Below are 26,455 nucleotides of genomic sequence, written 5' to 3' on the forward strand. Positions count from 1 at the left end.
GCCAACCTAGCAGTTCTAAAGCACATCAAAGTGCAAAGAGATAAATAGGTACCGCTACAGCGGGGAGGTAAACGGCGTTTCCGTGTGCTGCTCTAGTTCACCAGAAGCGGCTTTGTCATGCTGGCCACATGACCTGGAAGCTGTACACCGGGTTCTCTCAGCCAATAACGCACGATGAGTGCTGCAACCCCAGAGTCGTCCGCAACTGGGCCTAAAGGGGTCCCTTTACCTTTACCTTTATGTATTCGAAGACATGTGAGATATAAATTTAATAAATAAATCCAAGACATGAAAAGCAAAAAATGGGGGTGCACACACCATCTATTTAAAGCACATGGCCTCAAAGAATCCTGGGAACTGTAGTTTATTAAGGGTGCTGGGAATTGTAGTTCTGCAAGGGGGTAAATCCTCCAGATTATTTCATGCTGCTTTTAAAAAGTCTTTTGCAGTGTGTGTGTGTGTGTGTGTGTGTGTGCACGCGCGCACGCATTTTAATAGTGATTGCTTTTTCCTTCTGTGTAAACCGCCCTGTGTCACCTTCCGTGTCAAGAGCGGGGCAGGTACAGAAAGGTCAATATTAACAAATGAATCAAAAAACCTCTCCAGGCCGTTGAAGGCAGACACACCTCTTCATGCATCCCCTTTGCTCAATATTTAGACACACACGTGCCAATTCCTCTTTCTCTAGAGGCTGGGCCCAGCCTGCACCCATCCAGACACCGACGTGGACTGGGGGACAGGGCGCACGTGTGAATGCAGCTTCGCCCATGACAAGTCCAAGGGGAGCTGAGCTCCCTTTCTGTGCAATGGCTCATAGGCTATTTTAAGCACATTTCCCACAAGCCCCGCTAGGAGGAGAAGAAGGGGGAAAGCAGCAGCAGGAGCAGTAGCAGAAGGAGATGCCGCCGCGGATGGAGTAATTTGACACCATCTTATCCGCCGCAGCCGGCATAGCTGGGCCGCGGGGCTGAGAGCGCGCCCCATGCCCAGGACTTAAGGGATGCGCGTTCAAATTCTGCCGCCTGCTGCTGCTGCGTTTAGCCAAAGGAGAAGCAGGCAGGCTTCTCCTGCCTCCGAAAGCGGAGGCCGGGCTACAGCGGGGATGCTCTGGCCGTGAGGAGGTAGCAGGGGCCATGGAGGACGACTTGGCTTCGGAGGATGACACCCGTAAGTGAAAGGGGTGCGGGCTGTGGAGGGGGGGAGAGACGAAGCGGGGTGGGGAGGGCTCCGAGGTAAAAGTGGAGGAAGAACCGAGGGCTCCTCTTGGACTTAAAAAAACCGACTTCCTCGCGCGTGGGGCGTCGCTCTGTATAATGTGGCCGGTGCTAGCAGAGCCACTGCGGTCGAAGGTTTAAGTTCCCGCCCCGAGGAGCGTGCAATCGGGGTTGCAATCCGAAGAGAGTGAGGCAAAGTGAAAGGGGTTCGGGGTGGGATGCGGGGGTGACACTGGATAACTAGGGCTCCAAGGTGTGGGGGGGGGGAAGGGAAGGAGGATTGTTCCGTCGGAAAAAGGGAAGCGGGGAGCAGCAGGCTTCGGCGGAGAAGAAGAGTTCTTCCCGGCACCTTCTGAAAGCCTCCTCGGCGCGCTCCTCGTCCTCCTCTGGTGGATCTGACCCAAATGGGAAGGAATTCGCCCAGCAGCCCGGTCCTCGAGCCCGTTGAGCCGGGGCGCTTGCATTCCAGCTATTTGTGCTTTCTCTCCAAGACTCCTCATCTGAGAGTTGGGGCTTTTGTGGGGTTGTTCTTTGAGTGAGGATCAGATTTGGGCGCCTGCATTAGAGGCAGCCGATGCACGAAGTGGGAGCACGCCTTCTGGTCCCCCTGACGTACACGTGTAGCTTTGGAGGAGGAGATCCAGGATCTGGAGCACGGTGCAGGTGGGGTGGGGTAGGGAGAGTTGAAACCTTACACCCCTATGCCAGCCACCCTCTTCCACCCCAAGAGCTACTTGCCCAGCTGCCCAGCGAGGTGAATGGGCGCTTTCCTTCCAGTGTAAATAGCAAGTATGCAGGGGGTTAATTTTCATCAGGACCACAGAGGGTTAAAAAAAGCCCTCTCTGTCTGCATGCTGAGGTCCCAATCCTGAATACACATCCATGGACGTGAATACACAGAGAGAAAATAGCTACGGTATTTAAATAACAAGCTGGTGTTGGTCTACATTTCCCATCATCCCTGATGATGATGATGATGATGATGATAATAATAATAATAATAATAATAATAATAATAATAATAATAATAATATTTATACCCCAGCTACTCTGGGCGGCTTCCAACAAAATATTAAAATACAGAAATCCATCAAACATTAAAAGCTTCCCTATACTGTTCTAATTTCTCTTTTGACTGCGTATTGAGGTTTATTATACAGTATATTATATGCTTTTCAACAACATTTGTTCATTAGAGCTGTGATCTGAGGGGCTATACTCTCATTGCATCCCTGAGCATTGTCTTTGCCCTCTAGGAGTGATGTGAGCTGAAGCCCAACAACATCTGAATGTTACTACATTGGCCACCCTGGCCGCCTGTTCACAAAACAGTTGTCAGCTAATTAATTGGCTGTCTGCAGCAGCTTCCATTTAAAAGCACTGTGATACCACTTTAAACAGCTATAGCTTCCCCCAAATAATTACGGGAGCTGTTGCTTCTTAAGGGTGCCAAGAGATGTTACGAAACCTACCACATTTATATTTATATTTATATTTATTCCATATAACTTATACAAAGTATAACATGGGTGTCAGACAGCTTTTAAAATTTGGCTTTATAGATATGTCTTATCAAATTCCTTTTGTTAATAACTGCTTTAAATCTGCTTCTTCCTGAAGCATGACTGTGAATCTGAATATCTGAAGAAGTGTGCATGCACACGAAAGCTCATACCAAAATATAAACTTAGTTGGTCTTTAAGGTGCTACTGAAGGAATTTTTTTATTTTGTGAATTTAACAATAGTTCTCCCTCCGCCACCCTTCCCCTCCCCCCTGTATGCTTTTTAGTTTCCTTCAGTTGACTTTATGCTTGTCTCACGGCTGTTGAAAGCACAAGAAGGCAAGGGCATAAAGTTCTAGAAACCTGTGTGCTGTGTAAATGCACACCTGTCCTGTCAGAGAGTGTGTGTGTGTGTGTGTGTGTGTGTGTGTTTTATGAACGCTGTGGTTTATACTACCTCTAGTTTATTATAACTTATAAGCACTAGTCATCCTGTGTAAATAAATATCTCCGTTTCTCCTTGTTGATGGGCATTTCCTTCTAAAGCCCTTGGATCATACTTAGTTGTATTTTTATATATTCCTGTTCAAAGCTTGGGTATTTCAATATTAAACGGCTTATAGTCTTAAAAACAAATAAATGTTTTTTGAGGGGTGCCGCAGCATCTGTAGGTAGAGAGCTGACAGGGACTCGCTACCTCTGAACCAGTCAATGTTGATAATTCTGAGCTAGGTGGACCAATGACCTGGCTTAGCCCGAGGCTACCTTCCTATGTTTCCTACATTCTGGCGCCGTCTCCATTCCAATTCCAATTTGGCTTTTGTTGTGCTCAACCATCATGTTAAGGTGAGAAACCTTCTGCCCTGTGTTGCTGTCTGTTGCCATGGAGGATGCCCGTTGGGTCTTTGTGTGAGTCCCTGATCTGACATTGCTCTATCCAAGGAGGCTATGCTGGAGGCAGGTAATTCTGGCTTCCTAGCATGGGCCCATAACAGAATGATCCACCCTCTGAGGCTGACTGAAGACTCCAAGCTAACTGTGGTGGGCCATCTGTTCCATCTGTTCAGCGGGCACCTCCTTGCAGTCAACAATATGTACCCAGCTCCCTCTAGGATTTAATTTCTGTGTTTTTCCATCTTACAACCTGCACTGTAATCATCATTAACACCACCGTGTCCTGCTTTTCTTCCCAAGTCCTTCTTTCGGAGAAAGAGTTTCACAACGCGGCAAAGCGGAACAACATAGCACGGATGGATGAGCTGATCAAGAGAGGGGTGGATGTCAAGGCCAAGAATAATGTAGGTGCTTACAGAGGATGGGGTGCAGATAATGTTGCAAGCTCTTCCCCAGGAATCTGAATAGAGGTGATGAACCTGTCTCCCTCTGGATGTTGCTGAACTACATCTCCCATCATCCCTTGCCTTTGGCCATGTTCACAGACGCTATCGAGGAACATCTTGATGGCACACAAGCTAGACCCTTCATGGTTGGAACACAGGGACGTTTTGGGTTGCAGGAGAACAAAACCAAACCAAGTAGATCCAAGAAGTCTGTTGTGAGACTTCCCCCAATCTCCTTGAACAGCGAAGCTGAAATGGGGTCGGGAGAAAAAGGGACATCTTTTCTGTCGCCAAACTCTTCCTCCAGTGCTCTATAAGTACTAAGCTATCCCCAAAGCCAAATCAGTCCCAAATATATTTTTATATTATTATACTGAGCCTTTTTGTCCCACTCTTCAGCCACAAAAGCTTCCAGAGAAGTTTGCGAGACTTGCAGTGTGAAAGAGGTGGCACAAAAGGAAAAGGCATTAGGAGGGAGGAGGAAAAAAGGACACACAGAAAGTATAAGTGCTTCCAAGGCCGGATTTAGGTTTGATGAGGCCCTAAGCTACTGAAGGTTATGGGGCCCTTTATATGTCCAGCTGTCCTTTGTCAATGACAAATTGTCACTGTTTTTTGTGTTGAATATTTGCTATATGGTAATTTATGGACCTAATAGGTCCATACACAACACAGAACACTGTTGCTGTATGTAAATGTTGTGACTTGACTGCTCCTGGTTTACAGGTTTTACTTTATTTATTTTTTATCTTACATTTTGGAAACACACATGCAGTTTTTTTCCTTTAAATTGTTTAGGGGGCCCCAGAAGAGTGGGGTCCTAAGCTATAGCTTGTTTAGCTTATACATAATTCCGGCACTGGGTGCTTCTATGTTTATTGAGTGTTCATCCTGATTTCTTTGGAGAGAAGTTAGACAATGGAGCACATCCACACCACCTTGAGTTCCTTGGAGGGAAGACGGGATAGGATGTAAAATAAATGAATATTTAGTCGCAGAAGGAAGGCATGGCTGGGGGGCACTGACAGCAGTTTGACCAGCACCCACCCACCTGTTCTGCATCCTTTTCTTTCTCCTACTTAACCTTGTCCTTCCTTTCCAGATAGACAGGACCGCTCTCCACTGGGCTGCAGGAGCAGGTCACGAACAGGCCGTCCGTCTTCTCCTAGACCACGATGCCTCTGTGAATGACGAGGACAACGTAAGCTTGAGGAGGATCTCGGCTCTTGCAACTGTGTGAATTGTGGCTGGCCTCTTAAAACCCAGCTCCTTGGTTGCTTTGAATGAGAACCTCCTCCAAGAAGTTTCTTTTTTTTATTTGTTTATCTACCAATACAGGTGGTAAAATACAGGGAGGTGAAAAATGAATGTGTCATAAAAAATAAATACTGTAAAGGTTCTTTTCAAAAAGGCAGCAGTGAATGATGGAGGCTCAGGGATAGCCTTCCTGAAACTGGCACCCTTCAAATGTTTTGGGCAACAACTCCCAGCAGCACCAGTAGGGCAACTGGCTCTTCTGCATGCGATAATGGTAGACGTTCACTGCCGTGGACTTAAGCATTTTCAGAAGTGCCACAAAGTACAAGGCAGTGAGTCACAAGTGCTAAAATGCCAAGTGACATCACTTTGGCAGCAGTTTGTTATAGGCATATGCTAAACCAGGATATATTTTTAGAAAAATACAACCAGGTCCCAGGGTCAATCCCCAGCATCTCCAGGTAGGACCAGGAAATAATCCTGGTCTGAAACCCTGTTGAGCTACTGCCAGTCAGTGTAGACAATACTGAGCTAGATGGGCTGAAAGGTCTGTCTCTGTGTAAAGCAGCTTCCTACATTCCTAGAACACACAACCTTCTCCTAGGCAAACTGAACAAAAGCTAACTGCTATTTTATTCCAGACCCAAGATGACCTTTCTTCTGTCTCTCTCTGGCTACCCAGTTTGGGATGAACGCCCTCCTTTTATCCGCCTGGTTTGGCCACCTCCGTGTCCTTCAGATCCTTGTCACTGCTGGTGCCAAAATCAACTGCCAAAACAAGGTATGGCATCGTTCCTTGGCTCCCTGGTATTAACAGCTTTGTATGGCAGAGAGAGAGATGCCTTCATTATCTTTTGACTGCATGTGTGTGGGTTGATTGGAGAGTCTATAAATTTTTAAAAAGTTTGAAATCTGAATAAGCAATTTCGGGTGCTTCCAGGCAGTCAGAGTGCTAGTCAACTCAGTCTTACTGAGGGTAGACCCAATGAAATCAATGGACCTACTCCAAGTAAAACTCAGTTGAATACTGCCCTCACTAATTTGCAGGTGGAATTCATTTGAACACCAGCAAATTCAGGTAGGTTGCACTGTGACTGGCAAATTTAAAGGAAGATCCAAATGGTACAGTTAAAGCACATGGCGTCTCTCAAAGAATCATGGGAATGGTAGTTTCACCCCGACAGAGCTATGGTTCCCAGAAACCTTAAGCAGCAGTTCCCATGATTCCTTGGGGGAAGTCGCATGCTCTAAATGTGTGTTGAGTGTGCTTTAAATTTGCGGTGTAGATCTTCCCTTGGGTTGTACATTTACAGTGGACTGGGGCTCTTTCATAGCAAACACGCTTCCCAAGGAAGCCTTGGACTGTCTATGCTAAGGAAAGTAATGGTAAAATGCACTGGAAACTGGGGGATGAAAATTGCCTGGCGCATCATTTGCTCAACAAGTTCCTCTCTTCTTCCTGCCCCCACTGGCTTCCAGCCCAATGCAAATGTTTGCAATGACCAGTCTTAAACCTGGTGACCTTTATTGGATGCATGCAATTCCTTTGGCCTGGGCTGAAACCACTCGGAGATGCATGTCTCCCAAGGCACGCGGAAGTGGCTGCGAAAGTAGCCTCAGAGCAGCTGGGGGTTCTTAGTCGGGAGCATCCAGTCGTCCTGTTGTGGGCAGGTTGTGTTTGTTCAGCGGGGGAAGTTTGGAACTGTGTAAAGCATACATAGCCAGAAGGGCAAGCCTGTATATATTTATAATAAATAACTTCGGAGGAGTAAAACATTAAATGATGGCTGTAAAAGATAAGCATGGAGGATATTTTTGGCACTCAACGAGGCTGTGGTGGCTGTAAAGTGCAGGGGAAAGTTCATGCAACTCCCAGGAGGAAGAGTTGACGGCTTTGTCCTTGTCCGCCTCCATTCCTGGAATTCCCGTCTTCAATATGTTCGTCACACTTCCTCTCTTAAAAATATATTGCTCAGGGATACTAGATCAGGAGTGGGGAACTCTTTGGAAGCCCAAGAGCTACTTTTCTTTGTGGGTAAGCTTTGGGTGGTGGACCCACCCAGTGGTGGCTGGGGCCAGAACAATAGAAAGCTACATTCCAGCCATGCAAAAGTCAGGTGTTTCCATGTCCACATCTCTCCATCCAAGCCAGCAAGAAGCATTGTTACATTTCCAAGGATGCATTCCAGCCGGGGAAGGAGAGTGTGGGAAAAGGCCACTGAGTGGCAGGACCTGGGGAGAATGCCCAGGGTCAGAGAGACTTGGAGGTCATAGTCAGTCCCTTGAACTGAAGTTCTAAAGAAAAAAATCCCTATGAAAAATTGTGTTTTAAATATTCCTGCTCTTTACCGCCATCTGGTGTTGCATGTTTATAGTGCATTTGAATCATGTTTCTTTCGTAATGTAGCTGAGCCCCCAGTTCTAGGGCTTTTAAAATGGATCATCCCACTTTTCATCAACTTTGCGCAAGTGGCTACAAATTATGGTGGCACTATTCTGCTTTTTGGATCAGATGCAGCATGCCTCTGGAATGGGAGATAAAAGGGAGAGACCCTTCAGTCCTGCTTGGAGGCTTCCCAGAAGCATCTACTTGTCTGCTGTGGGAAATTGGATCCTGGGCTGTTTTTAGACTAGCAGGTGGGGGAACTGAGGCCCAGGGACTCAACAAAATCCACCAGGTCACCATGTCCACACACTCTTCCCCAGGCCACACCCCCTCACCAACCTTCATATCGTCCTTGAATGTTTTTGCCTGGCTGGAATGTGTCCTTATACTCTGAGACTTGCTTGCCTGTACAGAGAATGGAGGGGGCTATGTGTAGAAGCTAGCCTATTGCCTATTGTGGCCCCCAGTTCCCCCAACCTTGCAGCTCGTCTTGTGTTTTATTGCCCAGCTTCCGCATAGGTGTCCTTATGGAAGACACTGATAAAAATACATTCTGAGAGTTAAGTAGATTGTGAACCTGCAGGAGGAGGAAACATTTTGTCAGCGGAGGGTGGGGTGATGTGGTCAAAGCCTGAGGCCCCCACCCCTCCAAATGTTCCTCCTTCCAAATCCCATTTTTATAAGAAGCTATTCATTCTTCTCCCCTTTCCTGTCTCCGTTTCGCAGTTGATGAAGAGGGGTAGATTGCATTTTTCAGGGGCCTGGATTTGATCCAGGGGTGCCAGTTGCCAATCTGTAACTTACTGTTTAACAAACACAAAATGTTTCACATTACCGCTCTTGAAGAATGATCTTGCCTCAGTCTTTGTCAACCTGGTGCCCTCCAGCTGTTTTGAAGTGCAACTCCCGTCAGCCCCAGTCAGCACAGCCTTGATACAAAATGGCCGCAACTAGCTGGGGATGATGGGAGCTGGCCTATAATCCAAAATGGCAGGCACTGATGGGCGTGAGAGTCCAAAATGGCCATGCTGGCTTGGACTGATGGAAGCTATAGTTTAAAACAGTTGGTGTGTTAGGCCCACATCTCAGGAACTGAATCCTATTTCTTTCTCTTTTTTTCCCTCCCAGAATGGTCGCAACCTGTTGCATTGCGCAGCCCAAAGAGGTCATATCAGGGTCATTGAGTTCATCATGGAAGACCTTGAGGATGTGCAGCTGGATAAGAAAGACAAGGTGGGAATTTTTCAGAAAAGTTTAAGGCACTGGCTTTTTTTTGCAAATAGTTCTTGTTTTTCAAATATGCAAATAGTTACCAGGTGGCGACTGGCCCAAAGTCACTCTGTGAGCTTCATGGCCAAGTGTGGATTTGAACCCTGGTCTCCCAGGTCCTAGTCTGACACCGTAACCACTATACCACAATGACTCTCATCCTTTCTCTCCTTAAAGATGGACAGGACGGCATTTCATCTGGCTGCTGAGAATGGGCAACTGGAGGTGGTGGAGTTCCTGATTCGCTTGGGTTGTGCCTGCAGCATCAAAGACAAGGTATGGAAAGGAGCAGGAATCAGCATCCCTTTCAGTTCCTGTTGTCTGTGGGTCTTCCTCACCCTTTGGGGCTTTGCTTATTTCCCTCTCCATCTAGACAGGTCCTTAAATTATGGGTACTTTGAGAGGATATCACCCACATATATTTCTATTGGATGTCACCTTGAATTGCAGGAGAAGAACACAGCGCTTCATCTAGCAGCCAAGAATGGTCATGCAGAGGTGCTGCAGAAGCTTATAGATGTAGGAATGAACCTTGATGAGAAGAATACGGTGAGTAGACCTCTGCTAGTTTATTACGTTTATCTCCTCCTTTTCCTTCAAGGCGCTCAAGGTGATGTACATAGTTATCCTCCTCATTTCACTCTCACAACAACCCTGTGAGGTAGCTTAGGCTGGGAGATAGTGGCTGGCCTAAGGCCACCTATTGGTCGTTGTCCCTGAGTGGGCTATTGAACCAGGTGTGCTCAGAGTAGACCAACTGAAATCCAAACACACTTAAATTCCTGTGATTTCAGTGGATCCAACTAACATGGGGTACCATGTCATGCCTAATCTGACACTCTAACCACCCTCTGAGGAACATAGTTCACTCAGTATGAATACACCATGAAGATGCCATACCCATCAACTGTCCTGATTTAAGCAAGGCATCCCGGAATTACAGAAGCCACTCCAGCTTCTGATTGGATCACGAGATGTTCGGTTTTGGCTTCCGAAAGAGTGTGGCCCCGAAAGATGTGCATTTTGGGGGGCGTGCTCTCGTGAGATTCACCTGGCTCCCGCGGAAGTGCAGCCCTGAAAGATGCACAGAGCATCTGCCCCAGGTGCTCCTCTTGCCCATGAGCACCACAGCTCAGGTACGCCACTCTGGCAGGGAGTAGCCAGCTGCAGGAGGAGAACCGTCAGCAGCAGCATGTGGACCCCAACAGAGGAGAAAAAGTATGGTATAGGTAGGTGCCAAGGCTCTTCTCCTTCTGCCTCTGTGCCTGCCATGTGCGCTGGGATGGTCAGTGGGGAGAGGAGTTGGGAGGTTGCTCACTTGCTCGCTCTCAGCCCTGAAAAACTCACGTTTGGGGGAGGCCATGCTCTCTCGCAAGTCACATGACTCACATGGGCGTGCAGCCCTGGAAGACAGATGTCAGGGTTTTCCTCTGCAGGATATTGGAGGGTATGAGATGCATGAATGTATTTGTGGAGGACAGTGGAGAAGGAGGAGGTTGAGTTCAGTCATTGATTGGCACCAGTTTCTGGAGGAAATAAAGTGCCACCTCTTGGCCCAGCTCAAAAAGCTGAATGGCAAGATTGCTAAGGAGAGGGAGGATACAGAAGTACTCTTTTGGGCACCTGCTAAAAACATTTTTGTTTTTAGACATGCAGAATGTTGATGTGTTTCGATCTGGTTTTTAGCTTATTGTTGGTTTTAATTATTTTTGAAAGTTTAAAATAGTTGTTTTTAACTATTTTTTTAACTGATCATTTCATTGTTTAATTATTTTTGTAAACCACTTTGTGGTTTTGTTTTGTTTTGCGCTATCAAATAGTATGTACATTTCATGAAATAATAAATAATTAGAAGTGCAATTGGGGTTCTCCTCTTCTTCTCCCTTCCCAGGAAGGATTGAGCGCCCTGCACTTGGCTGCTGAAAATGGTCATCATGACTGCATGAAGCTGCTCCTGGAAGCCGGCTGTGATGTCAACATCCAAACTCAGGTCAGTGGCTCTCACTGGAAGGTAATGCCCGTCTCAGCTCCCCTGAAGGAAGGATGCTGAGGATTATCGGGGGCAGTTGATAAACAATAAAATAATTGGGATTGAGTTAAGGCAACCTTGGGCCACATGGACAATCTCTTGTATTGTCTGAATGGTGTTTTCTCTCTCTCAGAAAAAGATGACCTGCCTTCATTATGCTGCACAAAATGGCTATGAGATCGTGGCCAGGATCCTTATTGATGCAGGAATTCACACAGACACACTGAATTACGTAAGTACCTCATTTGGTTGGGTACCACCTACAGCATCTTTGTGAGCAAAGAAAGGAGGAATGAGAGTCCATTGGGTCTGCTGAGTCCATCCTTGGACTCTCTTTGTAAGAGTGGTGCTGTAAGTTAAGAAGGCTAAGAAGCTCAGCAGCCAAGTCATTGTTGTCTAGGGTAGCTTTCACCAACTGGCTCCCTCCAAATGTTGTTGGACTACAACTCCCAGCAACCTTCAGTCAGCAGCAGTGAAAGCTGGTTTAGGACACCCTTCCCCCAGCTTGCTGCCCCCCTCCAGATGTTTTGGATCAGCCCCAGTCAACATGCCGGCTGGTGGCTGCTGGGAGTTGTAGTCCAAAGCATTTGGAGTGCACCAGATTGGGGAAGGTTGATCTGGTTCAAATCAAGTATGTGATATTCCACCCCACAAGAACGCCTTGGCCTTTACACCACCAGAGGGCTCTTAATACATAAGAACATAATAAGAACCTGTCAGCTGGATCCTGATGCCCCTCTAGTCCAGCTTCTTGCTCTCCCCATAGTCAACAAGATACTTCTGGGAAGCTCACAAGCAGAACAAGTGCTCTATTTCTGACTGACGGTCGAATAAAATTGAATTAAGAACAGTGATGGTGAACCTATGACATGCGTGTCAGACGTGACACACAGAGCCCTCACTGCTGGCACATGCCCCATTGGCCCATTCGCGCTGCTGTTGTCCCCCCCCCCATTTGTTCTCCCGCTCCTCCTACAGCTTGTCTCCGCTGTTAAAACCCGGATTCTTTTTGTTATTGTTGTTGCTGGTAGCCAGAGATTGGTTTTTTAACCCTTTCTGTGCTGCTTTTTTCTGGCACTTTGGCAGACTATGATTGGGTATAACAGCGTTCGTTTTTTAACCCGTTCTGTGCTGGATATTTTGGCGCTTTGGCAGACTATGTCGGTGCTGCGTGTTAGTTCCAGCGAAGGTATTATTCGTCATTTATTTCTGTTCTCTTCTCCCCCCCCCCAAAAAAGCAAAGCAACTTTTGCACCTTCCCAAAAAACCTCCAAAACTTTGGTCAGCAGCTCCCCCAAAAAAGCTTAACAACTCTGGGCACTTTGTGATAAATAAGGGGTTTTTGGTTTGGTTTGGTTAAATAATTAGTTTTTGGTTTATTAAATACAGTAATATATTGTAATTATACATTTTGTTATTTAAACTGTAAATATCGTGATATTGTGTTTTTTCTCTCTCAAAGTGACACACCACCCGAGTTATGCTCAGTTTTTTGGCGAATTTTGACACACCAAGCTCAAAAGGTTGACACACCAAGCTCATCACTGATTAAGAACTTACGACTTCCAGCTATTGGGAACAAGGCACCCTTCCTCCAACAGTGGAGGATGTAAAGTGCACCTGTTTAGCAGAAGCTAAGCTTGTCTCAGGTCTGGCCAAGTGCCTGGATGGGAGACTCAATATTCACCACATTTTTATGGCAGAAGAAACGGGGGGGGGGGATATTAATGTGCTGTGCTAAATCACCTGGCTCTTATTGAATCTGGAGGACTTGTACCTCCATGTTTGGTTTTAGATGCAAAAGATCCGAGGGTCAGTTGCTTACATTTCCAGTGAACCGTAGCTCAGTGGTAGAGCAGCTGCCTTGCAGGCAGATCCCTGGTTCAATCCCCAGAATCTCCAAGCAGCTCTGAAATTCTGGAGAGCTACTGCTGCCTCTCAGTGTTGACAATGCCAAGCTAGATGGAGCAATTGTCTGACTTGGTATAAGGCAGCTTTGTTATGTTCCTAATATGTAGGAAGGCTAAGAAAGGCATCCTCTTGAGAACTTGGAAATGTTGCTCCCAGTAAGGAGACACAGAAGTAAGAAAGAGGGACAAATACTATGTCTCTATACAAGGCAGCTTCATATAATGCTGCCTTCCATTGCTAAAGTTTCTGAGGGATAATTATGTCAGTCAGTTGCAGCAAAAACAAGATGTTAAAGCAGGGTTTCCCAAACTTGACTCTCCAGCTGTTTTTGGACTACAGTTCCCATCACCCCTGACCACAGGTCCTGCTAGCTTAGGGATGATGAGAGTTGTAGTCCAAAAACAGCAGGCGACCCAAATTTGGGGAACCCTGTGTTAAAGAATGTCCATATACCAATGGCCTCTCTGCCTTCAGGCTTTTAGCCCTAAAACCTGTTTCCAGTGTCAGAGCAGAATGGGTGCCTTTTCACACCTGCAGAGTTCTGTACCGGTTCCATTGAATAATCCTGTCATGTTGAGACAGACCTTCTAGATCAGAGGATGTACCTTAGAAGGCAGGCTTCCCACTTCAACTGTACTCAAAACTATCAGTGTGCTTCATTTTACAGCAAAATGCATCAGCTATGCACATTGCGGTGCTACAGAATCACCCAGCCATCGTTAAACTCCTAATTGATGCTGAATGTGACCTGGATATCCCCGATAATGTAAGGCTTTTGTTTTATTTTTAAGAAACAAACTGTATTGTTTCATGCTATTGATACACGATATACATGTCCAAAATGTTAAGAGACCATCAGTGCTCCACCACAGAGTAATAGGCCCTCGTTTATACTAGCTCCTTATTTTCTGTTTTTACCCAGAGGCAGCAGAGCCCACTGCATATTGCTGCAGAGCATGGGAGGCAGGACATTGCTGAGATGATTCTTATTGCTGGGGTGAACTTAAAACTAACAGACAAGGTAAATAATTTCATCGCAGACAAGTAGCACCTTCTCAGTCATGGTTGGAATAGAATGCAGGCAACCAGTATACAGATATTTGAACGGAAACATTAATATTATTTTGAACTTCAGAAGAAACTGAAGGCAGATGACACTCAAAAGAAGTTTGAATAAAGAAAAGAAACCATGTGATTCCCAGTGGTATCCTGATTTGTAGGCATTGATAGCCTTATGCTCGAGGTATCCACCTCACCCCTTTTTAAAGCCATCCATGTTGCCACCCACCACTATGTCTTTGTGGTGGGGAATTCTGTAGTTTATCCAAGTGCTGTGTTATTTGGTTGGTTGGTATCTTTTCATTTGTTGTCGCTCCTGAATCTCCCACCGTGGTTTTTGCCAGAGTCTTGCAGGGGAGCCGCAAAGCAGAGCAACATTTTTTGCAATGTTGCAAAGGTAGAAATGGCATGACCTGGCAATGGACCGAGCACATTAGGCAGCCGTCATACGATTGTGCATGGCCCCAAACGACAGAAACTTTCTCTCTCTCTCTTCCTTCCAATTGGATTCCTTTTTTCACTTGCTGCAGGGAACTTATGAAATTTGCCTAGTTCCCTGTTCAAAATTTGGACGAAAACACATTTCCCTCCCTGAAGCAATTCCTTGCAGGTTGCTCTCCAAAAGCTTTAAAATAAAATATATATACGAATTTTAAATTTCTGGAGAAATATTACAAGGTCATATTATGCATCTATCATCAGTGGAAGTCAAACCACTTGGAGCTTTCTTCCTTACAATCAAGTGGTATATAATTTTATGAGCTAAATACTGTTTGTTCATTTAAGAAAGTGATAAATGCATTAATGCTGTTGTGAGATTATTGCTGTGAGCTTTGGAAAGTCTATCCAGACACATAGTGGCTGATGTGTTTTCAACTTGTCTTATTTTAATGGTCTTTTACATGTTTTTAATTACAGTACTTGTTTTTAAGCTTAATATTCATTGTAAAGCACTTAGTGGTTTTATTACCATCAAGTGGTGAAGAATTTTTGCTAAATAATAATAAAATAATGTTTCCTTCTCCTGCTCTTACCTTTGATTTCAGCAAGGTAAAACATCCCTAGATATTGCTGCCCGTGGCAACCACATCAACCTGGCTGACATGATCATTAAAGCAGATAGGTTTTACAAATGGGAAAAGGTAGGTGGGCATTATGGGATATCCAAACATTCATGTATTCTGTGGTAACTCGGAAGTCGAACAAAATTCCTTCCAGAAGTCTGTTCAACTTCCAAAACATTCAGAAACCAAAGTGCGGCTCCTGATTGGCTGCAGGAAGCTCCTGCAACCAATCGGAAGTAGCAGAAGCCCTGTCGGACGTTCGGGTTCCAAAGAATGTTCGCAAACCAGAACACTCAATTCCGGATTTGCAGTATTCGGGAGCCAAAATGTACCAAGACGTTCGGGATCCAAGGTGTCTGTGTGTGTGTGTGTGTCTATCTCTATCTCTATCTGTCTCTGTCTCTGTCTCTGTCTCTGTCTCTGTCTATCTCTATATATGGCTTGTGGGTATGGAATGTTCACAGATACAGCTGCTGGAAGGAAAGGTGAGAGCAACAGAATGTTGATACGGTAAGCAGTGCAGGTGCTGTGAATTGAAGAGAGGTCAGTTTGGCTGGAGTTGTTGTTTAGTCTTTAGTCATGTCCGACTCTTCATGACCCCATGGACCAGAGCACGCCAGGCACTCCTGTCTTCCACTGCCTCCTGCAGTTTGGTCAAACTCATGTTGGTAGCTTCAAGAACACTGTCCAACCATCTTGTCCTCTGCCATCCCCTTCTCCTAGTGCCCTCCATCTTTCCCAACACCAGGGTCTTTTCCAGGGAGTCTTCTGTCCTCATGATGTGGCCAAAGTATTGGAGCCTCAGCTTCAGGATCTGTCCTTCCAGTGAGCACTCAGGGCTGATTTCCTTCAGGATGGATAGGTTTGATCTTCTTGCAGTCCATTGGTGGAGTAGAGATGACAAAGAAGAGTGTGCTCTTGGCAAGGGCAAAGCATGTGATGAGGTGGCCATGTGTCCTTGCTTTACAGAGGGTGGTCCTCTTTTTGAAGATCTGTCAGAGGCAGCCTTCTGTTCAAAGGTGTCTTCCATTTGAATGGCTGTCCGGTCCAAATGTGGTTTTGAAGATAAAGAACCCTAAGGCAGGAGAACAGGAAAGGGGGCCTTGAAGTTGCCCAACAATGCTTAGAAACACCAGGACAGTAAACTCAGCAGGCAGGAACCTCCGTCACTCTGCACCCCATTTAGAGCCATCATAGGCATCTTGGACAAAATATTTGTAGTAGTAGGGAAAATTATTATTATTATAGCAGTGAATCAGCTCTTACCACTTTTTTTGTAGGATAATCTGAACAGTGACTCCGACTCCTGGGTAGCCAAGCACTTAACCTTCAAGCAGGACCACCGGATGGAGACACAGCACATCCGCTCCGTCATGTGGAGGCTTGCGACCAAATACCTCAAACCCAACGAGTGGAAGAAGCTGGCACATTACTGGAAATTCACTGAGGCTCATATCAGAGCCATTGAGCACCAGTGGGCAGGTAGGTCGGTTGCTCAGACTAAGCACCTTCCCATGCACTTTTAGGAAAAGTGTTTCCCAGCTCCTACCTACCTGGAGATTGAACCAGGAACCTTCTGTGTGCAAAGCAGTTAACAGCCCATCCCCGATCACTCACACAGAAGGCATGTAGGAGGGTTTTCTGAGGGGCTCCCTGCTGCCTCTCTGCATGAGTCACTGCTGTGGACTTGCCAGCTGCCAATGGAGGGCTGCAACTTAGGCAGAAAGCACAGGGAGTGGTGGTGCTTTGAGGTCGGATTAATCCCAGTACCTGGGTGTGTAAACAGTAAAACTTTGCCCCTCACCAATCAAAATGTTTGGGGAACAGTTTTAAAGACAGAATCAGTAGCCTGATATTAGAAGCAAATTTGTGAAGCAAGGAGGAGGTACTTCGAGGTTTGTGGAAGGAACCCCCTGCCTTCTCAAACAACTGCTCTCCAGGATCAGCCTTTGCCAACCTTGGCCACATTTACACAATATATACTTAAAGCACTATGGTAACTTAAAACAGTCATGGCTACCCCAAAATAATCCTGGGAGCTGCCATCTGTTAAGAGCGCTGAGCGTTGTTAGGAGACCCTTAGTCCCCTCACCAAACTAGAGTTCCCTGAGGTGATTGTTAAACCACTCTGGGAATTGTAGCTCTGTTGTGGCAATAGGGGTCTCCTCACAACTCTCAGCACGTGTCACAGTGGCCGGAGTGGACTACTTCAGAGTAACGACGCTACGCAGCTTTATTCTTTTATTGGTGCTGCGTATTTACAGTGCTAAAGTCATTGCTATTTACACGGAGTGATGTGATCAGTCGGTTTCAGAACCTCCTAATGGCTTTTGGCGCGTCTTTCTCCAACACAAAAGCTTTGGCAGACCCATCCTCTTTCCCCTCCTCTTTCTGCGTAATTCCGGAGTTGGGGGGATGGGTCTCCCCCCCTTATTCGCCCCTTCCTGTCCCACCTGGGACCCTGGCTCCTCTACCTTGCCTGAGCCTCGGCCCCGACTTCCTGCTTCCCCACTGGCATCGGAACTCTCTCTGCTTTCCCCTGTGCTCGGGGATGGGCTTGAACTCAGGAGGGGAGGGACTTCGCGATATCCCCTGTCCCTCACATCCACCCCCCTCCCAAGCTCTCCCTCACCCCTCCCCAGGTCCCCCCCAGGTGTCGGTGACGACTGGAAGCCTAAGAACTCAGTACCTTCCGAGCCCGTTGGTGTGAACACCTCCCCCCAGTCCTGCAAGCCCCCCCTTCCGCCTGGGAGGATGGGAATCCCAAAAAGTCCGTGGCGTCAGAGCTGGTGGGGGTAAAAATGTTCTGCCAATCTGCTCCTTCCTCTGACTGGGTGGATCTCGGTGACACCCATACCTCATCCTCTGGTTCCTCAAACTCCGCTTCCCAGCGCCATGGTGAACTGCTCTCCCGTGCTTCCTCCCCCTCCCCCTCCCTTTCCATGTGCCAGGGTTTGGGTCTATGGGGAAAGAGGGTGTGAAATTCTTCTACCAGGAATTCCTCCTGTATCTGAGTGGCTGGGACCCATTCATTCTGGGACGGTGGAGCATCCTCCCATGCCATGAGGTACTCCAGTCCCCCCACCCCCCACCTTGAATCCAGGATGGCCGTGGCCTCATTGAGTTGCTCCCTGCCTTCCCTCTCCCCCCCTCCCTCGGGGGTTTGTTCGCTGTCTCGGAGCCTGCTGCTTTCCCTGTACGGCGACAGCAGCGATCTATGAAACACAGGGTGCACCCTCATGTCCTCTGGCAGTGCCAGCCTGTATGCCACCGGGTTGACCTGTTGCGTGACCGTGAAGGGGCCCAACCTTCTGGGCGCCAGCTTTTTGCATCGCCCTCTGATGGGAAGGCCCTCCGAGGACAACCAAACTTTGTCCCCCACCCTAATGACCTCCCCCGGTCGCCTGTGGCGATCTGCCCCCTTCTTGTACGCTTCCTTGGCTCTCTCCAAGTGTTCTCTGAGCTGCTGGTGCACCGTCTCCAGTTCCTCTGCCCAATCCTCCGCCTGTGGGCCCTCCTCCTCCTCCTCCCCCTCCCTCTCTGGGAAAGATCTGAGGTCACGCCCGTAATTGGCTTTAAAGGGCGACACCCCTGTGGAGACGTGCACCGCATTGTTGTAGGCAAATTCTGCCAGTGGCAGGCGATCCACCCAGTCCGTTTGCCGCTGGCTGACGTAGCATCTCAGGTACTGCTGCAGAATGGCGTTGACCCTCTCCGCCTGTCCATTGGTCTGCGGGTGTCTAGCCGTCGACAAGCTGACCTCCCCCTGCAGGAGGTTCATGAGCCGCCGCCAGAACCTGGAAACAAATTGGCGGCCACGATCCGAAATAACCCTTAAAGGTAATCCATGCAGTCTGAATACGTGATCCACAAACAGTTTGGCTGTCTCTTCTGCAGAGACCGCCCTGGCACACGGTATAAAGTGGCACATTTTGGACATGAGGTCCACCACCACCAACACTGCGGTCTTGCCCCTGGACGACGGCAGGTCTGTGATGAAGTCCATGGACACTACTTCCCACGGCCTGTGCGGTGTGGCTAAGGGCTCCAGCAAACCTGCTGGTGGCGCTCTGACCACCTTTGCCCGCTGGCAGGTGTCACAGCCCCTTACATAATCCCTCACATCCTCCCGCACCCCTGGCCACCAGAAGTGTCTCATGACTAGGTGAGCGGTTTTGTCCCTCCCAAAATGACCCGCCGTTGGGTTGTCGTGCATCTGCTTGAGGACCGTACGTCTAAGCTGGGTGGTGGGCAGGTACAGTGCACCCTTGTAGAAAAGCAGCCCCCTGCGTTCTGCAAAGTCTTTTGCCTGCTCCCCCCCCCTTCTCAGTTCTCTGAAGATGCGGTTGGCAAATTCATCCGCTGCCGTCAGTGCTGTGAGTTCCGCCTCGCTCACCACTGCTGCTCCGCAGGACCATGCTGACGGGGGGAAAATGTGCCTGGGTGCCGGTGGCGCCTCCTCCTCCATGTACTCTGGCTTGCGGGAGAGGGCATCCGCCCTGACATTCTGCTCTCCCGGGATGTAGTGTATGGAGAAGTTGAAGTTCGAGAAGAACTCTGCCCACCGTATCTGCCGCTGGTTGAGCACCCTGGCAGTTCTCCAGAACTCCAGGTTCTTGTGGTCTGTGCACACCTGGATGGGGTGCTTGGCGCCCACCAGGAAGTGTCTCCAGTGCTGGAACGCAGCGTGGATCGCAAGAAGTTCCCGATCAAACACCGTGTAGTTTCGCTCTGGCTGGGTCAACTTCCTGGAGAAGAAGGCACAGGGTCTCCACTCTCTGTTGGCGTCCAGTTGCAACAAAATGGCGCCCACAGCTTTATCAGAAGCATCTGTCTCCACGCGTAGGGGCGCGTCCTGAACCACGTGGAACAGGTTCTGGTCTGAGGCGAACACCCTCTTGAGGCTTTCAAACGCTGCTTGCGCCTCTGGTGTCCACCTGAACTTCTGCTTGCCTCTCAGGCAAGTGATGGGAGCCGTAACGCGAGAGAAGTTCTTGATGAACTTCCTGTAGAAGTTGGCGAAGCCTAGTAGGCGTTGGGCATCTTTGCGCGTCCTGGGGCTGTGCCAGTCCAGGATGGCCTGCACCTTGTCCTTGTCCATCGCCAGCCCCTTGTCTGACAGCTTGTAGCCCAGGAAGTCCACCTCCTTGGTGTGAAACTTGCACTTCTCCAGCTTCACATACAGGTGGTTCTCCTTCAGGCGCTGCAACACCTCCCTGACATCTTTCACATGCTGCACTGGGTCATCGGAATAGATAAGGATGTCATCCAGGAAGACCAAGCATTTCCTGAAGAGGAGGGACCCCAGGACGTGGTGCATGAAGGCCTGGAAGCATGCTGAGCCCCCTTGCAACCCGAAGGGCATCACCAGATATTCAAAAGAGCCCAGAGGCGTGAACATCGTGGTTTTCCATTCATCTCCTTCCCGGATCCTGATCAAGTTGTACGCCCCCCTCAGGTCTAGCTTGGTGAAAATCTTGCCCCTGCGTGCCGCTGTCAGGAGATCATCCACTCTGGGCATGGGGAAAGCCACTGGCTCTGTTACTGAATGCAGCCGTCTAAAATCCACCACAAGACGGCGCTGTTGCGTGTCTTTCTTGTCCACCCAGAAGACCGGGCTGCCCCCTGCTGCCTTGCTTTCTCTGATGAACCCCCGCTTGAGGTTCTTGTCGATGAAAGCGCGCAGATCCTCCAGTTCCTGGTCTGACATGGCGTACAGCTTGGCTGGGGGTATAGTTGCCCCTGGCACCAGGTTGATCTGGCAGTCAAAAGGCCTGTGTGGGGGTAGGTGGTCGGACTCCGCTTCGCTGAAGACCTCCTGCAGGTCCCAGTACGGCTTGGGTATCGCCTCACCCCCTTTGATGTGCATGGTGGCCACCGTGGCTATCGGAGGCCCCTCCCCTGGTTGGTGCTGCATGCAATGTTCCAGGCAAAAGTCCGATCCAAAAGTGATGCATCTCTGGTGCCAACTGATGGAGGGGTCGTGGCGCGCCAGCCAGCTCATGCCCAAGACGATGGGGGGGTCCGAGATGGTTGTGACGTTGAATGCCAGTGTCTCTGAGTGCCTTCCCACCGTCATTCTCATGGGGGGGGGTTTGATGAGTGATGGCCCCTCCCAGCAGCTCTCTGCCGTCAATGGTTGCCACGTGCAGGGGAAAATCCAGCTGCAGAAGCTGGATCTGGTGCTCTTCTGCAAAGTTTCTCGAGAAGAAGTTGGCTGAGGCACCACTGTCAATTAGGGCGAGGACCGTCAGGGGATAGCCATTTGGGAGCGTGAGCGTCACTTCTAGAACCACTCCTGCTCTGGGAGGGGTGGGCTGGCTCTGCTCCTCTCTGTGCGGGTGGGTGGGCTGGGGCTGTTGTCTGCTGACTGTGCCTGGCTGCTGCCCCTTGTCTCCTGCAGCCAGGCTTTCCCGTTTCCCTGCTGTGGTGCTGCGTCAGTGGGGGAGGGCACAACCGTTCCCGCCTTTCCTTGCCACTCCCTGCGATGTGGGCAGTCTCTGACGAGATGCTGGGGGGAGTTGCAGAGAAAGCAATTCCCACCCCTTCCCTCCTTGCGTCTTGGCACCGCTGGGGTTTGAAAAGCCCCCGCGCGCGCGCTATCAATCTGCATGGGTTCCTGGTCCTGACTGGCCCCAGGCGTGGCTTGAAAGGGTTGTTGGGGGAGTGGCTTCTCCTGCGACCGTGGGAACCAAGCCCGCTTTGCGCGCGTTGCTTGCTTGTCGCTCCACCGGGATTCCTGTCTCACCCCCACCGCCAGAGCCGCTTTGCTCAGCTGATCCATATTACTGGGCTTTGGACCTCTCGAGAGCTCATCCTTCACCTCCTCATGCAACCCCAAGTAGAACGCCGCTTGCATTGGGGGTGACTCTAGTTCCCACCCCAATCTGTGCACCAGCATGGTGAATTTCGCCCAATACGCGCGAACTGTCATATTTCCTTGGCGTAAATTATGAAGTTCCTCCTTAGTCTGGTCCATATGACTATCGGACGAATACATCGTTTTCAAACCTTCTAGAAATAGTTTGACATTCTTCATGCAAGGATTCTTTGTTGCGATTAACGGTCTTAGCCACTCCCTGGCTGCCCCGGTAAGGTGCTCCACAATAAACGCTACCCTGTGCTCATCATCAGGGAACTCAGCGTGGTGCAGCTCAAGAGCATACACAATCTCAGTCTCAAAGCCCTGATATTCCCTCGGGTCTCCATTGAACTTGCTTACTAGCGTCCCGGCTCTCCTTCCTGGCAGCACTTGGACTTGGGGTGCCCCTCCCGCCTTGTTTTTCTCTGCATCCAGCTTGTTTTGGAGGTCTACCGCCACCGCCCTTAATTCCTGCTCTCTTTCCTGTAGCGCTCTCACCTGTTCCGCAAGTTGTAGCCGGTCGTCCTGGACCTTCTTAGTCTCTTCTTTAGCTGCCTTCAATTCCCCCTGCGCCTGCAGCGACAGCTGCTGCAGTTCTTGCTGGGCTTGCTCCGCGATCTGCCGCCATCTCTCCGCCTCTGACACGCTCATCCCGGCAACTCCAAAGTAGCCCAAAAAGGATTAGGAGGTTGCTGTCACAGTGGCCGGAGTGGACTACTTCAGAGTAACGACGCTACGCAGCTCTGCATTTTATTCTTTTATTGGTGCTGCGTATTTACAGTGCTAAAGTCATTGCTATTTACACGGAGTGATGTGATCAGTCGGTTTCAGAACCTCCTAATGGCTTTTGGCGCGTCTTTCTCCAACACAAAAGCTTTGGCAGACCCATCCTCTTTCCCCTCCTCTTTCTGCGTAATTCCGGAGTTGGGGGGATGGGTCTCCCCCCCTTATTCGCCCCTTCCTGTCCCACCTGGGACCCTGGCTCCTCTACCTTGCCTGAGCCTCGGACACGACTTCCTGCTTCCCCACTGGCATCGGAACTCTCTCTGCTTTCCCCTGTGCTCGGGGATGGGCTTGAACTCAGGAGGGGAGGGACTTCGCGATATCCCCTGTCCCTCACAGCACGCTTTGACACACTACCCTTCCCAGGATCCTTTGGGGAAAGCCATGACTAAACAGTGTTATCATGCTGCTTTAAATGTGTGGTGTAAATGTGGCCCTGGGGTCCTCCAGCTGTTTTGGGTGATCATCTCTCGACAGCACTGTAATCCAAAAGAGCTGGAGGACATGGAGATGGTGACAGCTGTGGTAAATAGTATTATCCCAAGATGGTGAACCATGTCCCAAACTGTAGGCATTTTTCCTATAACAAAGAATCTGGTGGTGACTGTTCTAAGTCAAGTCCACTCTTCACACTTATGCCATAAGACACTGTGAAACATTTAAGGGTCTTTGTGTATGTGTATCTGCTATCCCGTTCTTCTTTCTAGGCAGCAAAAGCTACAGAGAACACGGTCATAGGATGTTGCTCATTTGGCTCCATAGCGTAATTATGGCAGGGGAAAACCCAGTCAAAGGACTCTATGAAGGCCTGGTGGGCATCGGAAGAAGAGACTTGGCAGGTAAGGGTCACCTGGCTTTGCATGAGATTAGCTAGGCTATCCAGCTCATCATATCAGTGTCACCTGAATTTTATCTTATAAAAGGTAGGCATGCTTAAGCCAATTTCCTTATCGTTAAGGAAATGCGTTGTACTCTTTAGTGTGTTGCACCAGGATGTGCACGTTCCGAGTTCAAATCCCTACTGGGCGACCTGTGGCCAGTCACTGCCTCTCGGCATAGCTGACCTCATAGGGTTGTTATGAGAATAAAATGGAGGAGAGGGAACCATGTATGCCACCTTGAGTTCCTTAGAGGAAAAGTATTGTTATATATGCAAGAAATAAAGGCTATCATCACTCAAAATCTTGCGGAAAGAATTCAGGCTTCTTGCTCAAGCCTGGCTTAGCATAGATGCCTATCAAGAAATCTGAAGGACACAAGAACTGCATTTTGTTTTCAAACAGAAAGCATCAGGAAACAGGCAAATGCAGATTCCACCTCACCGAGGAAGTGCACCGCGATGTGATACCAGTAAGAGCACAGGAAACCTCCTGTTTTCGCTGCTTCAGAAGTTTCATGCTGGAGCCACAGCAAGCAAAATGGACAATTTTGAACTGTTGGTCGAAAGGTATCCATAAACTCTCTTTCTAAGGGCTTCTTGCCATAACAAATGGCAACCGTATCCACTCAAGATCAGGTAACAATGCAAATTGATACATCAACAGGGTGTACTATAAAGAATGCATTGCTGTGAGCAAAGAGAAGGCACAATTCTCAAAATATGGAAGACCAGGAAGTGAAGTATACACCGCATTTTCCAGATCAAAAACTAAGGTTACAATCTCAAGTTCCGGGATGGCCCAGGAGGTTTTGCCGCTTCAGGATAACTCCCCACTGCCGCTGCACCTGCTCTGCCACCATGGCCATGCCACACCCAATCCCTTTCCGCAGCTGTACCCTGCCTGCGACAGAGAAGGTGGGTTTGTGGCAACTGTGGAGGCAGGGACACACCCATGTAGGAGGCAGCAATGGTGAACAGCATGCTTTTTGAGCTCAGATAGCCCATCAGAGGCGACTGTCTTCGTGGGTGGGCCAGCCCTGCTCGAGTAAACCTCGTTAAATCAATATGAATTACTGATCAGCAAATGCTGTTAAGAGTGTAATGGGACATGCATAACAATGTTTCTCAGCTAGAAAATCTCACTGTGAAATAAGAAAACTCTGCATTTCCCGTGGTTTTCTAAACGCACCTCCATTGTGGTAGGGGCACACGATTCCAGGAAAAAAATTGATTTAAGTTTCACTAGAGAATGACGGCATCTCACGTTCCACCACTGGAGACTGCACGGAGAGAGACGCCTAGAATTCTGCTCTTGTGCCAGTCAGGTGCTAGCGAGCCACTTTTATTTCTCAGTGTTAGCTGTTTACATTTCTCCCATACAGGCATAATTTTTTTTAAAAAACAACAACACAGGAATTTTATGAAGAAGCACCACCCACCCTTGGACCTCACTTTGTGCAAGAAAGCCAAGCACACCATTGGGCCAGAGTTAAGTGTTTGTTAGTTCCAAGGACTCCAAGAGATAGAATTAGATGCATGCTTACTTGGGGTTGGATTGTAGCCTAGGCTAGCAGGAAATCTTTTTCCAGTCTGAGGACTATATTCCCTCCTGGACAACCTCCAGGGAACCTATTGCCAGCGGCAGGCAGGGCCAGAAGTGAAAACCGGCTGGAGGCCGGTGTGACATTAGGGTTGCCCTATTTCAGAAAATGAAAATCCAGACACAAAAGCTTTAAAGCTTGTTTGTGTGTGTGGCAAAGTTATTGAGCTATCCAGGGTTTCAACAGGGGTCTCTCCTCTCCTCCACCCTGGAGATTGAACCTGAGACCTTCTGCAGGCAAGACAGATGCTCTAGCAAGGGTCCTTCTACTGAAGAAAACACATCTTTTCCTTTATGGTGCAGATAGATGCCCCAGCTGCATGCTTCTCAAGCACAAGAATGCACTTTGAGTGTTACAGCAGAAGACGAATCAGCCATTTATTTTCTGTTCTTCATATGAACTTGGAAGGAGCATGAGACTTCAGTGCCTAATACACAGTGGGCAGCTACCTCATGCTTTTTGCACCATGCCCCCCCCGAAGGAGTAGCTTGACTCGGTCCATGTAAAATATACTAGGGTCAACTTGATTTAGAACTGCATACTAAGAACCAAAGCCAATACTTTGGTAATCCATGCTTAACCTCTTATTTTAGTACACCTTAGAGCAGAGGTGGAACTTTGTAGCCTCCCCCCCCCCCCAGAAGCTGATGGACTCCAACTCCCATCGTTCTTGACCCATTGTGCTGGCTGATGGGAGTTGAAGTCCAACAAAATCAGGAAGGCCACTGGTTCCCTAACTTTTGCCTTTGAGCTATGCATATGGAAAGAAAGCTGGATAGCCAATCTCTCCTCCTCAGCATATCAAGAGCTACAAGTTCACTGAAAGGAGGAGTTATCAGCTTCAGATCAAGTGATTCTACACAGGCAGGGCCAACCGAGGCCCGGGGTTCATTCCAGTCAACACAGATAGGATGGTCACCTCTTTGTATTTACCAACAGTATACTTTTCTTAAACTTGTCATGAAGTTTTGTATTTTTAAAAAAGTGCAAGCATAGCATCTGGTTTTCAAATAAACTTATTTTTCCCCTTAACCATTTCCCCCTCTCTTTTTTAAATTAAACAGAATCATTGTATCTCATCAGATCCTGGGGTAACCACTAAATTGAGACATTTGGGCTATTTGATTTATGGTACAGATCAGACTTTGTGAAGCTGGTGCCCTCCATCCGACTCCCATCAGCCCCAGCACATAATGGCTAAAACTGATGGGAGCTGTAGTTGAAAACACCCACAGAACACTCAGTTAAATGAAGCCTAATAGCCTTGTATTTGGTACGGTTTTTGAAATTTAAATAT

The 26,455-nt window shown here is 48.4% G+C and overlaps 1 protein-coding gene across 3 annotated transcripts; it reads left to right on the forward strand.

Moving 5' to 3' along the window:
- The first annotated feature begins 852 nt into the window (after positions 1 to 852).
- On the forward strand, positions 853 to 26,190 carry ANKDD1A (ankyrin repeat and death domain containing 1A). 3 transcript variants are annotated; one of them, XM_035131332.3, is made up of 15 exons: positions 853 to 1,167; positions 3,912 to 4,015; positions 5,160 to 5,258; positions 5,997 to 6,095; positions 8,829 to 8,933; positions 9,147 to 9,245; positions 9,420 to 9,518; positions 10,861 to 10,959; positions 11,132 to 11,230; positions 13,577 to 13,675; positions 13,832 to 13,930; positions 15,015 to 15,110; positions 16,313 to 16,514; positions 23,385 to 23,516; positions 23,961 to 26,190. In XM_035131332.3, the coding sequence occupies exons 1-15, from the start codon at positions 1,134 to 1,136 to the stop codon at positions 24,020 to 24,022; spliced, it is 1,527 nt and encodes a 508-aa protein (XP_034987223.1). In that variant the 5' UTR covers positions 853 to 1,133; the 3' UTR covers positions 24,023 to 26,190. The 3 variants fall into 3 exon arrangements, with proteins under 3 accessions (XP_034987223.1, XP_034987228.1, XP_034987225.1); XM_035131337.3 differs by having other exon boundaries at positions 866 to 1,167; positions 5,956 to 6,095; XM_035131334.3 differs by lacking the exon at positions 853 to 1,167 and having other exon boundaries at positions 3,973 to 4,015; positions 5,164 to 5,258.
- Positions 26,191 to 26,455: the final 265 nt, after the last annotated feature.

Source organism: Zootoca vivipara, chromosome 13 (assembly GCF_965207765.1).
Source record: "Zootoca vivipara chromosome 13, rZooViv2.hap1.1, whole genome shotgun sequence".
Lineage (NCBI taxonomy): Eukaryota > Metazoa > Chordata > Lepidosauria > Squamata > Lacertidae > Zootoca > Zootoca vivipara.